At 37.4% G+C, this 18,302-nt stretch overlaps 1 protein-coding gene across 1 annotated transcript in view; it reads right to left on the bottom strand.

Annotated features, from left to right (window-relative positions):
• Positions 1 to 1,200: 1,200 nt before the first annotated feature.
• LOC121386938 overlaps positions 1,201 to 18,302 on the bottom strand; it is a 32,412-nt gene continuing 15,310 nt past the window's right edge. The window contains exons 4-6 of the mRNA XM_041517992.1: positions 16,175 to 16,358; positions 8,125 to 8,230; positions 1,201 to 3,738 (exon numbers count right to left, since the gene is read on the bottom strand). Coding sequence (XP_041373926.1) covers positions 3,690 to 3,738; positions 8,125 to 8,230; positions 16,175 to 16,358 — 339 coding nt within the window. The 3' untranslated portion in view covers positions 1,201 to 3,689. The remainder of the gene's footprint in view (positions 3,739 to 8,124; positions 8,231 to 16,174; positions 16,359 to 18,302) is intronic.

The following is an 18,302-nucleotide window of genomic DNA, read 5'->3' as shown; positions in this document are numbered from 1 at the left end:
TTATTTTCTAAAAAAAAATTTTTTTCGTACGTATGAAATTATATGAAGAAAAAAATCAGTTTGGGTTTCTTACAAATATTAAGACGATCAGAAACACACTGAATATACAGGCACTGATATATGTAAGTTTAATTGTAGCAATATTTTATTAGTTGGAAACATCTTACAATGCAGAAACTCAGGAATGTCCCTTTAATTTCAGTACACATTTAGAATATGTCAAATAGTAAAGTTTGTTTTATTTAACGACGCTACTAGAGCACATTGATGTTTTACCTTATCATCGGCTATTGAACGACAAACATGGTAATTCTGGTTTTTTTTAGAGGAAACCCACTGTCGGCACATATGTTACTCTTTTACGACAGGCAGTAAGGGATCTTTTATTTGCGCTTCCCACAGGCAGGATAGCACAAACCATGACCTTTGTTGAACAAGTTATGGATCACTGGTCGTTGCAAGTGGTTTACACCTACCCATTGAGCCTTGCGGAGCACTCACTCAGGGTTTGGAGTCGGTATCTGGATTAAAAATCCCATGCCTCGACTGGGATCCGAACCCAGTACCTACCATCCTGTAGACCGATGGCGTAACCACGACGCCACCGAGGCCGGTATGTCAAACAGTGGCATACAACGATTCATATATAGTTTGGAAACTATTTTAAAATACGTACACAAAAATACGAATACTATTTAGTTAAAGAAACAATGAAACTTGAAATTATTCAGCTAGTCCAGGAGCCAAGGCAGATTTAAAAAAAAAAAATTGTGGGTATTTTTTTATTTATTTATTTTTTTATTTTTTTATTTTTTTGGCGGGGGGGGGGGGGGGGGGGGGGGACGACGAATCTGCATATGCTGGATAATAGTAGTAGGGGTAGCTGTTGATGACAGGGTCGGGTTTTAAATGATTTGAATCAAGTTGGATGGATTGAGAAAAAAACATCTAATAAAATGAACCCTTGGCTCCAGGACTAAGTTTACAAAGTGTAACAATAAAACAAGTAAACCATCTAAAGTCCATCTAATGAATACGTAACTGTGGCACATCTAACTATATATGTCAATAGTGAAAACTATTTTAAAATATGTAAACAAAACTACGAACACTATTTAGTTAAAGAAACAATGACATATGGAATTCTTCAGCTACTCCAGGAGCCAAGGCCGATTTATTTATTTTTTTTTTTGGGGGGGGGGGGGGGGGGGGGGGGGGGGGGGGGGGGGGGATAAATCTGCATATGCTGGATAATAATAGTAGGGGTAGCTATTGATGACAGGGTCGGGTTTTAAAAGATTTGAAACAAGTTGGATGGATTGAGAAAAACATCTAATAAAATGAACCCTTGGCTCCAGGTCTAAGTGTACAAAGTGTAATGATAAAAACGCAAACCATCTAAAGTCTGTCGAAGGAACTCACGTAACAGCGACGCATCTAACTATATACATTAAGAACAATTGATATAGGTAATGGAATTCTTCAATGTTAGTGCGCATTTATAATATATGTCAACTACTGGCATGTAACCACTGATATATAGTTTCAAAATTTGAATGTATGTTTTATGTAATATGACAGTATAAAACCCATCGCAAGTTTGCTATTTGGGAAACTACAAGTATTGTTTGCTGTAAAATAGCAGTGGTATGAGTGTGCCCATTCATACATAGTATGAACATGTCATATCTATATTTAATAGGTACACCTACGTTTATGGACAGCCACTTTACTTTAAAGCTTAACTTTGAGATAAAGTAGTTTTAACCAGACAAGTTGTAGTCAAATACCAGATGAACCCTGTAAAGTTGATTTGTTTATTGACACCACTAGAACACACTGGTTTATTAATTATCAGCTATTGGATGTCAAACATTATATAATTTAGACATATAGTCTTAGAGAGGAAACCCGCTACATTTTTCCATTAGTAGCAAGGGATCTTTTATATGCACCATCCCTCGGACAGGATATCACATACCACGGGCTTTGACATACCAGTCGTGGTGCACTGGCTGGAACGAAAAATAGCGCAATGGGCAATACCAGATGATGACATTACATGTTTAAATTCCCAGTAAATATAGCGCAATGGGCAATACCAGATGATGACATTACATGTTTAAATTCCCAGTAAATATAGCGCAAAGGGCAATACCAGATGATGACATTGCATGTTTAAATTCCCAGTAAATATAGCGCAATGGGCAATACCAGATGATGACATTGCATGTTTAAATTCCCAGTAAATATAGCGCAATGGGCAATACCAGATGATGACATTACATGTTTAAATTCCCAGTAAATATAGCGCAATGGGCAATACCAGATGATGACATTACATGTTTTCATTCCCAGTAAATATAGCGCAATGGGCAATACCAGATGATGACATTACATGTTTAAATTCCCAGTAAATATAGCGCAATGGGCAATACCAGATGATGACATTACATGTTTTCATTCCCAATAAATGCTCCTTCAATTTCATAAAAAAAACACACACACAAAAAACACAAACATCCGCATCAAAATTAGTTTTGGTTAAAGGAAAAGGAGCAAGAGTGGACTCTTGAATAGTGAAATAATTCATATGGTGTCGCCTTGAATGTTGACATAATTTGTATTATTTGCTGTATAATGTAGGTACTGAAAACATTAAAATTAAGTCAAGTACGAGACATCATTGTTTTCAGAAAAAGTTTCGAACATATTGTTTTTGTATTTTGTAATATCAATAAAAATCACATTAAAAACCGTAAACCATCTTAAAAACGCAATGTCAAATTTGCATAATGGCAGCTTCGACACTTGTTTTTTCATTAACTTTACAATTCTGATATTCCCGAGTTATTTATACACATACAGTATGTGAGGTCAAGTGATTTGTATAGCCCGTTTGCATGAAATGGGAACCGATGAGCATTATCAGTGTAAACAAATGAAACAATTCTTAACTCTTTCGATGAACAGTTTTCTTGTGATTAAAATTACATATTAAATACATGTTCTTGTTTTGAATACCAGCGTCTGTGTATCTAGTGTAGGTGTCCTAATGTTTTAGCAGTCATTTTTCATTTTATTTTGTAATATATATATATCTTTCGAATATACGTTCGAAATTACTGGAAGGCAAAATCAGGTATTGTCTGTTAAAACATTAGGACAAAAACACGTTGTATAAATGAAACAGCTAAATGAAGTAATTGCACATGCAATTCTGCCTTTAATGTCCTCGTACTGCTTGATTGATTATAAGTAACAATTCAGGTAAAACTGCCTAAACTCTCTGTTTCAGCATTTTAAGATATAATGTATATAGTTTATAATTTGTATGCCCCTCCCCTTTTTATTTGTGAAAATATTATGAGTTTAAAACTAATAATGTTTGTATATGCATTTTAACATTATTCATTATACAGTTACAAGCCAATTCATCAGTTACCGTTTTATGCAAACAAACAATTGTTATTTTTGACAAAGAATGTAAAACTTGTGAAATACTGCACTTCTGACTACGATACTCTACTTTCAGCAGCAATTTTATTTTAAAAATCCAACCAAATGTAAAATACTGGAACACCTAACAAACAAAGAGCCGTATTTACTGATGCAGTTTCATACAAATTGAAAAAAAGAAAACTGGTGTTCTAACGTTAGCAGAGTTGTGAGCTTGATTTTGGTTTCCGTTAGTTATTAGATTCATTCAGCACATCTTTAGCTTTCTTCTTGATTTTCCTGGAAATAAATATAATCTATAATGTATTCCTAGTGTTACATGACGCAAATTGTTATATTTCTTTTAAGGTTATGGTAACAAAAATATCAATGTTTTAGGATATCAAAGATTAGAAATAAATAGAGGATAATAAATTAGTAAAGAGTTATCAAGACGTTGTCCTTAGCAAATTACGAACACAATTTATTTCACGAGTGTCATAATCTTGATAACAACTAGTACGTTAAAACATCATACAAACAGTATTGATATGACTTCCGCTTTTATTCACTTTCACAAATATATCTTAAAACGAAAACAACTGTATGTATTGTGTTGGAGCAATGTTTTTCAACACTAAAAATAATGTGTACAATTACATTCGCCTATATCTTTGCAACACGGAATGACTGTGCTAACTATCTATTGATGATGGTAGAATGTGTCATAAAGCGAACGAGATGGAAAGCTTTCTTTTTTCCACAAATATCATATGAGAGTGAAGATGCAGAGGACTTTAGGCAGAGAAATTTACTAACATGGATAGAATGAATGAATGAATGAATGAATGTTTAACGACACCCCAGCACGACAAATACATCGGCTATTGGGTGTCAAACTATGGTAATGCAAACAAATAAAGTGATGATCGATATCAATATACAAATTCTAAATTTAAATAAAAACAGTGTAAAGAACTGTGCAAACATACAAATATCACAGATAGATACTGACTTTTACTATTTGTACTATATTGGCCATTCTCAAAGAGAATGTTACACCCCTGCACCACGGTGAGGTTACAGGACGCGCATGGGTAACATGGATAGACGGCTTAACACAATTTAAAAAAAAAAAAAGGCTGGCGGCTGAATGCATTCAATATCGAAAGGCAATTAAAACAAAATATTTGCTGAATTCTTGTTATGCGTTATATGTACAACACACACACACATGCACACACACACACGGACGCACACACACGCACGCACACACACATACTCACGCATACACACACACACACACTAACTGATATAGTATAATACGAAGATAAATTACATTGTCACGTGATTCAGTTACATTTACGAATGACCAGAGTTTAATAATACACTGACCGAAAGAAATAAGGCATCACATCAAATAGTAGACCAAAATTATAATTCACAACTAGTGTAGTAATGTCTATATTTCATACCAAGTTGTAATGTGGGATTGAATGTCTGTAGTGTTGAATATACTGCCTATATGTTCCCAGTCAATTTCTGACAATATGAATTGATTTTTGATGCAGTCATTATTTCTTGTTGCTATCTGTGTGATCTTTTATTTATTTCCATCAGTATAATAATAATAATAATAATAATAATAATAATAATAATAATAATAATAATGATAATAATAATAATAATAATAATATTACGGACGTTCTAGAATACGATGGCCTAATTTCCGAGGTCAGTTTTATTATTCTGGCCAGTAAAAGGTACTGTGTGCAATCCCGATGGCAAGTAATAAAAAAAATAAAAAAATCTAAAACGCTACGATTGTTTAAAATGAGAATAGAGAGTAGCATAAATCAACTCTTGTGTAATCAATGCTGTAATAAAATACCTTACATGTGTCTTTATGTGTATGGTTTAAAGAAATCACTGCAGCACATTTATTTATTTATTTATCATTAGCCATTGGATGTCAAACATTTTGAAATTCTGACATATAATGTTAGAGAAGAAACTACATTCTTTCATTAATAACAAGGGATCTTTTATATGCACCATCCTCCAGACAGGATAGCACACATCTTTGATATTCCAGTCGTGGTGCACTGGCTGGAAGTAGAAACCGCCCAATGGGCCAACGAAGGGAATCGATCCTAGACTAATCACGTATCAGGTGAGTGTTTTACCACTGGTCTTTTGTCCGATATCTATAGCAAGAAGGCATAATCTACAAGAACGACGTGATTTCTTTAGTACAAGACACCGGCAGTGGCATGCTAAATGTTAAGTATTTTCTTAAAGAATAGTATACACATGCCAAAATAATATAAATGTTTATAACTGTGTTTATGCAAGAACAAAATTGTATGTTATAAAGAAATGATACTGAAAAAAAACACAAAAATTTCTGTAATTGTGTTCGTTTTCCCATGATCGCAGAAAATCATCCCCTTTACATCATGAAACGAATCTCATCCTTACCCCCCCCCCCCCCGCCCCCCCCAACCAGGAAACGTTTTAAACGTTCCACCCTCCTACAGCAATGTTCTAAGTGGAAGTAACTATATGGAAACTTCAATTCATTCAAGATATGAAACGTGGAGTACATCCGAAAAAAAAGAAACTAAGTAAATTAATTTTGTATAGGCACTACTCAAATTTCCAAACATTTTTCACGTGAAAATAAAGATCACAAAGTATTCAGCAGAAACATCATCAAAATAAGTGGCAGATACATGAAAAAATGTATTAATATTTATTATAATTATTATTAAACTGTCCCAGCCATTATAGTCAACACAATAGTCCCTTCAATAACTTTCCAAAGGCAACAAATGTTTGAGAACATATTCCTAAGTAATTTCTTTGAAAGCATGGCGTAACTATAGAGAAAAACTCATTAGTTGTTATTATAGAAACGTATATATTTGCACAGACTCATGACCATTTTCGTTGTCACCCACCCAAAAACGCAAATAATAACCAAAATAAAACCACAACAACAACCAAACTACACCCTCACCCGAAAACAGCCAACAGAAAATAACACAAAACCCCAAAGAAACAAAACAACACTACCCTACTAAACAAAATCAAATAGTGGAAACACACAAACACACGCACACACATAAATACATACATACATACATACATGCATGCATACATTCGATCTCTCAAAAACGTTGACATCTCAAAATGAAGCGATGGTCCCGTTCGCATTGCTATTCAAATTAATACTAACACACATCAAAATTCAAATGATAAAGCTATCGGTGCTTATAATATTTTAAAGAAGAATAAAACATCAGCCAAGCAAAGCTCGGGTGTGTCGGCTGATCCCAGCCTCACAAGGATACAGGTGCTAATTACATAATAGTAGACCACCCACTAAGCAGAACGAAGGCTATGTGTTTGGTAATCGGTGCGTGTGTGGAGGGACTCTTTAATTACAGAATAGTAGACCACCCACTAAGCAGAATAAAGGCTATGTGTTTGATAATCGATGCGTGTGCGAACGGAGTCGTTTAAAACCAGCCTCGCTGGCAGGCTGCAACCCAGAGCGAGTTCTTAAGGACCCAATGGATAGGTGTAAGGCCACTACACCCTCTTCTCTCTGACTAAACACTAATCAACTAACAACTAGCCCATGACAGCGTTCTTGAATCGTAATTGGATATAAGCACTAAACTAAGTTGAAATGAAATGAAATGACTCGTTAATTACAGAATAATAGATCGCCGACTAAGCAGAATGAAGGCTACGTGTTTGGTTATCGGTGCATGTGCGAGCGACTCGTTATTTACAGAATAATAGATCGCCGACTAAGCAGAATGAAGGCTACGTGTTTGGTTATCGGTGCATGTGCGAGCGACTCGTTATTTACAGAATAATAGATCGCCGACTAAGCAGAATGAAGGCTACGTGTTTGGTTATCGGTGCATGTGCGAGCGACTCATTAATTACAGAATACTTGATCGCCGACTAAGCAGAATGAAGGCTACGTGTTTGGTTATCGGTGTATATGCGAGCGACTCGTTGATTACAGAATAATTGATCGCCGACTAAGCAGAATGAATGCTATGTGTTTGGTTATCGGTGCATGTGCGAGGGACTCGTTATTTACAGACACGGTTTGGTTGGTTACCATCAAAATATAGTAGTAATTAAATAGTACTAACCGTCCAGGTTGCTTATTTTTGGTCTCAAAAAACTGGATCGTGTTCAACTAATCTGAACATTTATATTGTTAATTTATATACATATAATTGAAGCTATTCAGACAATCAACATTTTAATTTGTTAGTTACGTTCCGCAAATGTTCAAACATACAGAAAAAGGAGACTGACGATGCTACCAGCTAGGGGTGTGGTGAACTGCCATTTATATATTAATTCACCTTTCAACAGGCATTGCAAACATTCAAAGTTTGGGATGGGGGTAGTCCACCAAACGTTATTACAAAATTAAATTAAATCATCCATCTGCAATACCGTTTCAGTTTTGAGGTGTTATATATGAAGTTATGCAAATCGAACTATTTCGTCGCCACTTTCAAATTAGTGTTGACAAAGTGTGACTACACATATAATTATATATGATTTAATTACCTGACACGTAATAGCCCATATATTGTTTGTGCTGGGGTGTCGTTAAACACCTATTCTATTATATTCTATTCTAATTACCTCTTATAAAGTATCCACACAGTAGGAATGGCAAGAGCAAGAACAACAGCGATCACAATTCCCGATATAGCACCTGCACTTAAAGCAGACATGCGCTCTGGATCATCTAGAAATATACAACACTATCAATTAATATAGCGATACTATTCACAGCTATAACTCTTACAATACGTAAACCACCAATGTCTGCACACATCAGAGGGATGTTTTGACAAGATGTGACTGCTGCCTCGAGTGCCGTCTGTACATATACTGTCATTTTGCTGGTTCACTATTTGTACAATGATAATTCCCCAACAATGACGATCACCACGATTACAATAATGCAGGCCAACTGGCAGACATGTCATTTGTCTGATTAAAATGAAGTGTTCAGTTTACATTACTACATTCGTGATACTGCAGTCACATTTTGATCACTGAGTTCTGCACCACATGCGCCGTTTTCAGTAATTTATATTTTCTGCTATTTTGGTTGATGTTTTTAAAAATAAAATGGTCAAATATTACTTGTCTGTTCGCATGATAATGTAATATGGTTAAAACAGGATCATCTTGTAATTATTGGATTTTCAATTGGCCCCCAAAATAACAACATATGCATAGTCATGAGAGGATCACTTTGGCCATGTTTGGTTGAAATTTGCCTTTTGGAATCTGACAAGACGTTGAAAATGTCTGAGCCAATCAGAGGCCAGGGTGGCCATTTTGGATTTTGAATCAGCCCCCAAAATAGCAATACTTTGTTAGGTCCATGAGAGGATCGATTGAACCAAGTTTGGTTAAAACCTGGATGGTGGACCTTGAAAGGAAGCTTTTTAAAAATCTCAGTCAATCGGAGGCCAGGCTGGCCATTCTGGATTTTGAATCGGCCATGAGAGGATAATGTGGAATAGATTTGGTTGAAATCTGCTTGTACGTCGACCTTGAGAAGTCAAAAACAATTCAGTCGATCAAAGGCCAGAGAGCCCATCTTGGATTTTGAAACTGCCCCAAAAATTAAAATTATTGGTAAGTGCCATGATAGCATTGTTTGAAACAAGTTTGGTTGAAACCTGGCTAGTAGAATTTAAGAAGAAGTAAAACATATCTCTCTGGTGGGTATGGACACATCTGAACCTATACAGGTAATTCAGATGAGTTGTGATGAATGGTTACATGTTTAAACATTTACTGATTTAAGAGTTGCCACAACAGGTTGGAGATGTTTAGGATGGATGTATTAAGCAATACATTAATTTCAGGGAAATATTAACATCTGATAAGCACATTTTAAATAGAGTAAACCGATTTTGTTAGAGTTTGATAACTTTCCCAATTAGACACAATAACCAAATGGCTAGAGGCTTTCTGATGCTGAGCTCAGGGCAATGGACACTGAAGTAATTATGTTAGTTAATAAAGGCATGGTAGTTGAAGCTATCCCTCAAGTTGGCCAATTTGTGTCTAATATTTTTAAAAGACACAAAAAGCATGGTTCTAGTAGTTAATTTTGAGCGTCAAAAGTCTTAATAATCAAATTACATACAGACATTTTAAAATGGAATCTCTGAAATGTTTTATCAGTTTCATTGATTGGAAGGATGCCTACTGCAGTGTTCCTATAGATCAGCATTTCCGAAAATTCTTAAGATTCAGACATAGGGCTACATTTTTTTAATTCAATGGCCTAAGCACATCACCATGTTGTTGTTTTTTTTGTGTTTTTTTTGCAAAAACTCTGATAAAAGGGCTACATCAATCTTCTTATATTGATGATGCTTATTTACAGGGAGAGTCAGTGGCTGAATGTAGGAATAATGTCAGGGAGTAAAGGCATAGCATGCAGGTTTTTTTGGTACATCCAACAAAATCGGTATTCGAACCTTCGCAGAAATTGCAATACTTGAGATTTATTTTAAACTCTGTGGATATGACAGTTTGTATCACAAATGAGAAAGCTGAAAAACTTAAACAATTTTGTAGAAAATGTTTGCTGCAACCCGTGCTTTCTATCAGAGTTGTAGCTGAATGTGTTTGTCTGATAGTTGCAAGTTTCCCAGGAGTTCAGTTTGGACAGGTTTTCTATAGACAGCTAGACAATGAGAAATCACAAGCTAAAATGACTATATTCTCGTCTGTGAAGTTAGATTTGGATAGGTGGATTTTTAACGTTGATGAATATCATTGCCATATTTTACATGGCACAGTGTACCCTCCATAGTACTTTAGTCAGATGCCTCACAAAATGGTTGTGGAGGAGTCTATGGAAGTAAGGTTACACGAGGACACTGGTCCCTTGGAAGGAGGCTGTTTATCATAATACTTATGTAGAGTTGATTGGGGATTGGTTTACCCTTAGATCGTTTTGCTCCAACATTAGTAATGTTCACGTCTGATTGCAACTGGATAATAAAACTGCTATAGCTTAGGCCTACATTAGCAACATTGAGGGGGGGGGGGAGGGGGGGGGGGGGGGGGGAGGGGGACTAATCAGTGCAATACACTAGCTAAAGGTATCTGGTTATGGTGCATGTCTAAGAATAGTTAACTATCAGCTAATCATTTGCCTGGTGTCAAGAATGAACAGGCAGACAAACAGAGCAGAATCGAACATGCTAATGCAGAATGGAAGCTAAATCCTGCTGTGTTTAAAGAAAATTCGTTGATATTTGGGGCAGACCTGATATTGATATGTTTGCTTTGCGGCTTAATCACAATGCTGCTGCATGCATGTCATGGCAACCTGGCCTGTTTGCAGCATATGTGGATGCTTTTTCAGTGTGTTGGTCAAGATTAATTGCTTATGCAATTCTTCCATTTTCTCTCATTGCTAGAATGTTGCAAAAGACGGAGGAGGATGGAGCCGAATAACTTGGTGTAGTTCCCTTATGGATTACACAGCCATGATTTGAGGAACTTTTAAGAATGCTAATTGATTGTCCTCTCCAGAATGCTGTTCAACGTGAATGAATTTCGAGGCACATCATCGTATCTTTAATGCCTGGCGGAACTCAGGACATCAATCCATTTTCTGTCTGTGTGGCCAAAATGTTACATTTTGTTACAGATTTATTTCATAGTGGAGTTAGTTAAAGTTGCCTAAATACTGAGTGTTCATCTGCATCTTCTTTTCTTTCAACTGATAGTTACCCAGATGGGAAGTATATGTCGATCAAGCTTTTCATGGGAGGAATGTTTAATTTGAGACATTCATTGCCAAACAAAAAATATGATCACATGGAATACCAATGTGGTTTTATGTTATTTGAAATTTTTAACACCTGCTTGCAGTTTGAAAACAGTATTTTTGTTGGCTTTGCTCACAGGGCAGAGAGTACAGTCTCTACATTTGATTGCAATTAGAGATGTGATTGCTACAGACGATTATGTTCAATTTCGGTTTAGAGCAGAGCATGCCTGGATTTCATCAAGCAGAGATAGATACCTCTTAGAACGTTTAAAGATTCTGCCCTGTGTGTTGTTACGTTTCCATCTTCATATCTGAGCAGAACTGTAGAACTTAGAAAACAAACTAACAGTTTTGTTCATCAATTTTGTAAAACGCCATACACCGGTAAGTAAGTCTACAATTTCTAGATGGATCAAGACATTGTTATTTAAGGCTGAAATTGGTATGTCTGTATTTACTCCACAATACATGCACGAGTGCCTTTACAAACTACACTGTGTACAGTGGGATGGAACAATTCATCACCTTTTGCTACATTTTATAATAGACCTTTGTCGGATGATCAAGGTTTTAGTGATAATTAACTTTGTGTTGATTTTAGTTGTGTGTGACCAGTAGAATGGTTAATAAAGAAGTGTCAATTTTAACTTCCTTTTGTCGTACGTGGTTCATCTCCTGTGTGTTCTCAGAACACCAGCATTGAAGTTTCACTTGTTTCCGGGGTGCTACTCAGCAGTACCGGAATATTGGTCACTGCCAATGGTTTTGATGGCCCATTATGAAAATCAGCATTGCAGATGGATGTCCACACCTGGTGACTCGAAGACACCCACACCCATGATGCAGGATTTACCCCCACGTTGATGTTCATGACATTAAGGCTTTACTTCATACAGGTAGATTAATGTTGTGTTTTCCTTCCTCACACACTGTATTTCTTTGATGTGCCTGTTGAGGTGTTCATAATGTAGAGGTCGGACAAGTACATGTGTTTCAATGGATTATTAAAAGGAGTTGAGGTACTCTGAATATCCATATTGTTTCTACATGAATAGCTGAGCACACAACCCTACTGATAGTAAATATCTTCAGGAGTACTGTTATTATTATTATTATGTTTTAATGTTTAGTATGACATATTGCATTTGCAAAAAAACTGTATGTTGATTGATATGCTGCAGGAATGACTTTAGCCACATATGTTACTGTTGTCGTCTATGGGACTTGATTTGGTAGTATACACCGTATAGACCCTAACTAAAGTGTTGATATCATAATATGTTCACATACCTTTACTTTGAAATTATTACACAGGGACGTTTTTGTAAGTTCCGATATGGTGATGGATGCAAGCTCATTTCGGTGACCAGTGGTGAAGGAATAGACAAAACAGACTTCTGTGAAGTCATCAAATATCTACTTTATAGGCCTAACTTCAACATTGGTGTCAACTGAATATAATGATATTCCTTTATTTGCCACTGTTCAATGGTGGGCAGAATAGTTCAACTACGACCACAAAGAACAATACCATATTAGGTTGATAGACAAGTCACCACAAAGAACAGTACCATACAAGGTAGATAGACATGTCACCACAAAGAACAGTACCATACAAGGTTGATAGACAAGTAACCACAAATAACAGTACCACACAAGGTTGATAGACAAGTCACCACAAAGAACAATACCATACAAGGTTAATAGACAAGTCACCACAAAGAACAGTACTATACACGGTTGATAAACAAGTCACCACAAAAAACAATACCATACAAGGTTGATAGACAAGTCACCACAAAGAACAGTACCATACAATATTGATAGACAAGTCACCACACGCCATGCAGCAAGTTGAGAATATCCTGAGGAATGAACTGAGCATGACACAGATTTCAGCATGCTGTGTTTCAAGACACTTGTACAACACTCTGCTGTTTCCATGGTTGTCATGCATGGCTGTGACTTTGAAGTCATTGGAACATCCACCAGAACTGACACCACCAGATCTCCACCTATTCCCAAACTTCAGCATCGTTGGCATCAGTCTTTGGACCTCGAAGAGCATTATGTTGAAAAATAAAGTATTAACTGACTCCACCAGTGCAGTTCAGAACGTTTCAGCCACCTATCTTACATTTAGCATTCCCTATTTCCTAGCTCTGTATAGTTGATATATATACTCTTCAAAAGAAGAAACGCAAAACCACATTGTCGTAACATTTGGAGAATTGATTTAATTATTGAATGGTGAGTCCGATAATTACCAAATGTTGCAGGATTGTTCACAATTCACTCTAGTCCATTGTGAGTAAGTGATAGGACACACCACCAAGGTCAAGGTCATCTGGAGTCAATACCGGGTGTGGCCTCCGCGTGTGTTGACAACTGCCTGGCACCGCCTGCCCATTGAAGCAACCAGAGTACGGATGACGTCCCGGGGGATGGTGGCCCACTCGGCCTGCAAGGCTGCTGCCAGCTCGGGCAGGGTCTGGGGCTGTGGTTGTCGCTGTCGGAGGCGTCGGTCCAACTCGTCCCATAGATTCTCAATTGGGTTCAAATCCGGTGATATCGATGGCCAAGGAAGGACATTAATGTTGTTGTTCTGTAGGAAAGCCGTTGTGAGACGTGCTGTGTGAGGCCTGGCGTTGTCATGTTGGAACACTGCGTTGGCGTTGGCCATAACTGGAACGATGTGTGGCCGGAGGATCTGGTCAATGTAGCCCTGTGCATTCAGGTTGCCCTGCACGTGGACCAGGTCAGTTCTGCCAGTGTGTGAGATGGCTGCCCACACCATGACACTACCCCCGCCGAATCTGTCCACTTCCTGCACGCAGTTTGCCGCATAACGTTCACCACGACGCCTATACACGCAACATCTTCCATCATGACGTCGGAGCAGAAATCGGGACTCGTCACTGAACCACACCTGTCTCCATCGCAGTTGAGGCCATTGTCGATGAATCTGGCACCACTGCAGTCGGAGTCGACGGTGTTGTGGTGTTAAGATGACACCTCGAATTGGACGTCTGGCACGAATTCCTACCTCACGTAGGCGGTTCCGTACGGTCTGGTCGGATATCCTGCGCAAACCTGGTATTGCTGCGGCTGTGTTGGTGGCAGTAGTCAATCGTTCCCGAAGGTGGCGTACCCGGATGTAGCGGTCCTGCCCGGGGGTAGTGACCCGTGGTCGACCGGATCTAGGGAGGTCACGTGTTGATCCATGTTGCTGGTAACGGTCCCACAGTCTGGAGATGGTGCTTGGGGACACATGGAATGCCCTGGCAACAAACGGCCGTTCTGGATTCGCCTGCGTCTAGTCGGCCGATGGCATTGTTTCTCTGCGGTTCACTGAGACGTGGCATGTCCTGGATTGTCAACTGTCGGCCAGATACAGAGGCCAGGCAAGCGAACACCCTGCACTTTTATACTGTCGGTGTTCATGTTGCACGTGCAGACAACGCACGTGCAGTGGTGACATGGTTTGCACGTGGCTGCGTTTTTGCGAATATTCACATTTTGGAACTTTATTGTACAGTAGCTGCGTTTTATCGAATGTAACCGTGGGAATGTGTTTGGGACATGCAATGACCTTATATTCACAAAGCATGAACCGGTAGGAAACATAAAATCGACGTTATAACCCATTTGTACCCTTTTGCGTTTCTTTTTTTGAAGAGTATACTTTTTATTGCTTTTGTCAACCAAGACAATTTATCTCCCCATAAGATGGCAATTCCTACTATAGTAGTATGCTTCAGTTATACCTGCAAATGATCGACCATCACGAAATGAACTTAGTGACTATATATTTACAAGATTCAAATGGTGTAAACACAGTATGTTTAAAAACAAATACAAATTCACGTTTTCACACACTTTACTTTCATTATTCTCATAACATTGTGTAAGGTTGCTTTCCAGTGCAGTGGTTGTTCAAGAATTTTCCAATGAGAGCTATAGAAAATTATATGGCAATAGAGCTGCTAAAACACCTTATTTATTTTTGGACTCTCCTAAAATGCTCCAAAGTATATACATATTTCGCCGAGTATAAAAAAAAATATATATATATAAACTTATTCACTAATTGCTGTTTCCAAACGTTTCTCAATTTGCAACTCTATCCAGCCCACCCTCCTGTCCCCAATCCAGTTATGGGTGAAGACAAAGATTGTGCCCGGAAGAGACGTGCTTGAACCTTAATTGGATAGGCACGTTAATATGTTATTCTGTCCTATGGTTGTGTTTCCTTCATCTTAAAACATTGTCATTTTTGGAACAAACCATACCGCTGTAAACACATCACACCGCAGTCAAACAGTTTGATAATTGTTGTGCTGTCTTGCGTAATCTTAATATTGCAGTAACCAGGAAAGGATCCAGGATTTTGTAAGGGGACACACAAAACAAAATTAATAATAATAAAAGGATATTTGAACTAGTGGAAGACAAATGAGATAAGCTCCTAAAGGGATCATGATCTTTATGTAAAAATAAATTATTGTTCAGACACGCGTTCTCAGGGCAATTTAGTGTTGTTAATTGCGGATATTTTTTTTAAATGAAAAAAGAAATGAAAAATGGCACTGCCAAGTAAAGTTAATGTTTTGTACTAATTACATTTGTAATGATTGTGCATTAATTATTATTGGCGATTTTGGCCTATTTTTGCTATAGATGGTCATATATTGTTTATTGATAACAAACGTTTCTCTCATTCAACTTACTCTAATGGTCAAAAACTGTGTACAAATGTTGTTGTATTTTGTCTTTTACAACAATGCACACACACACACACACACACACACACACACACACACACACACACACACACACACACACACAAGCAAGTCTGTACCAGTCTTGCTTTCTTACCTGGAAAAACAGCATAACCAATCTGTATGTTACGAACACCATTCTCAAAAGATGGGTGAACCAACTGCACAGTGACACTTTCACGACCTTTTACAGTTGTGTATTTCATTGTAAGAACACCGAATGTCTTTTTTTGTGGAGGGGTACAGCTAGAATCATCAGTGGTAATAACTGGAGCCAGTGTCTAAAACAAAGACAGTAGTATCATCAGTTGTATCAGAATCACGTAACCATGATGGCTGGCATATAAGCAAAACACTAAACATCCACATAACTGCTAGGCAGTTTATTTGTCTGTTGTTGTTTTTGTTGTTGTTGTTGTTGTTGTTTTTTTTTTTGGGGGTTTTTTTTTTGGGGGGGGGGTTAAAGTGTACAAGAAACATTCATTTAAAACCACATTCCTTTAACACTGAAAAAAACAAACATTCCATTTAAAGCATCTTACATATTTGCACTATTTGTCTGTTATGCTCCAGGTCAAATATTGGTTTGCATATGGTGTGGTACAATGTACTTGCATCGGTTCATTCGGTCCGAATATTCGCTGGCTAATTTGCTCACTGAAATATTCTACTGATATATATTTTCTTCTAATATTTTTAATATTTCAATTCTTTACGTAGGCTATAATTATAGAATTAATCCTTGTGGTTTTCAAATGCATGGTATGCTGTCTTTGTCAAGGTCATTCGGAAAACCTGGAGCAAATCAGGAAATATGTCCTTGACCTTTATACTTACTTCAATCAATGGCCCATTCTGCTATAAAATTAGGTCTCACAGACCAATCAATACATCGCTTGCAAAACATTAAAAGTGGAAGTTAAACATTTATATATACGTAAAAGTAACACTAGAAGGTATATTTAATTTTTTGTTGCACAAATTCAGTAATTTTTAGTAAATAAATGAGCAATATCGACCTGTAACATGGCGAGCAGTTTTTCGCCCACATGGAAATCATTTTGCGCGGGCCAGAGCAATTGCTTGCATCAAACCATAAGGATTGCAACAGATTGCGAAACCATGCTATATTTACAAACTGGTATATTGGGTTTCTTGCACAGGGTAAAACGTGTATGGCACGTACCAAAATTTTGGGCAGATTAAAAAAAAAAAAAACCTCTTATCATTACTGTGTGATTTTCTTAATCCTATCACTACACTTAACCTATTTTCTTTCTGGGAGAACCACCTACCCCCCCCCCCCCCCCCACCCTGTTGACTGTGGTTGCTTTCAATTCCCTAGTGCTATACCCAAACATTTCTGTCTTGTGAATTGTTGTTTTCCCTTTGCACCTTTTAGCTGTTTTGATTGTGCGTTCATCGCTAACTAAAGTTCGGTTTTGGATGTAGAAGAACACCGAGAAACCACAACTGTAATAATTGCTAGGTGAGTCAATACCAAAATCCATTTCTATCATTAACCTTCCAGACGACTCATCATTTTGTGTTTTGTGATATCGATCTACGAATCTGGTACACATTTCCAACGTCCCGTGGCAGTGCAAACTCATCACCATTTTAACTTGGCGAAAACAAGGCAGAGTTGGAAAAACCCTTCTGTCTGTGATGTAGTCTATTTGCATTACTTGTTTGAACCCTTGATTTTACCCATATTACGGCCGGGGTATTTCCGTTGGGTTTTCCAATCTCGGCTATTTTCATAAATTTTTGAGAAATGTTTTTATTTACTGTTATAACACTGTAATCAGATTTGTTTTCTGGTATCAAATTAAGAATTAAGATAAATTGTTTTTTTAAAGTTAATCCAGGTTACGAATGAACACAATTACCATGATATCGGCCTTCTTGTTGTATTGTGCGGACTTCGATATTGACCCATTTGAAACAACTCCTAACTTTTTATGAGCAATATTTTGAGTTTCCAGTGCCAGGTTTGCACAAATCGGTAGCATCAGGACAACCAAACATGTGTTGCTGGGAACTAATCATTGTCAAACGGTTGCCTGATGGGCAACCCTGAAAATAAACTTGATAGCCATATCCACTGTGCATAAATTCATAAGCGATCTCTCACTGTTGTTAGGAAATCGTACATGTTGTACCATCCTCAGATTGACAGACGATGTAAATGGAGATATATGTCTCGCCTACTGATCCAATGA

The sequence above is a fragment of the Gigantopelta aegis genome, chromosome 12 (assembly GCF_016097555.1).
Source record: "Gigantopelta aegis isolate Gae_Host chromosome 12, Gae_host_genome, whole genome shotgun sequence".
Classification (NCBI taxonomy): Eukaryota; Metazoa; Mollusca; class Gastropoda; order Neomphalida; family Peltospiridae; genus Gigantopelta; species Gigantopelta aegis.
This window is presented reverse-complemented; position numbering and strand designations above follow the sequence as displayed.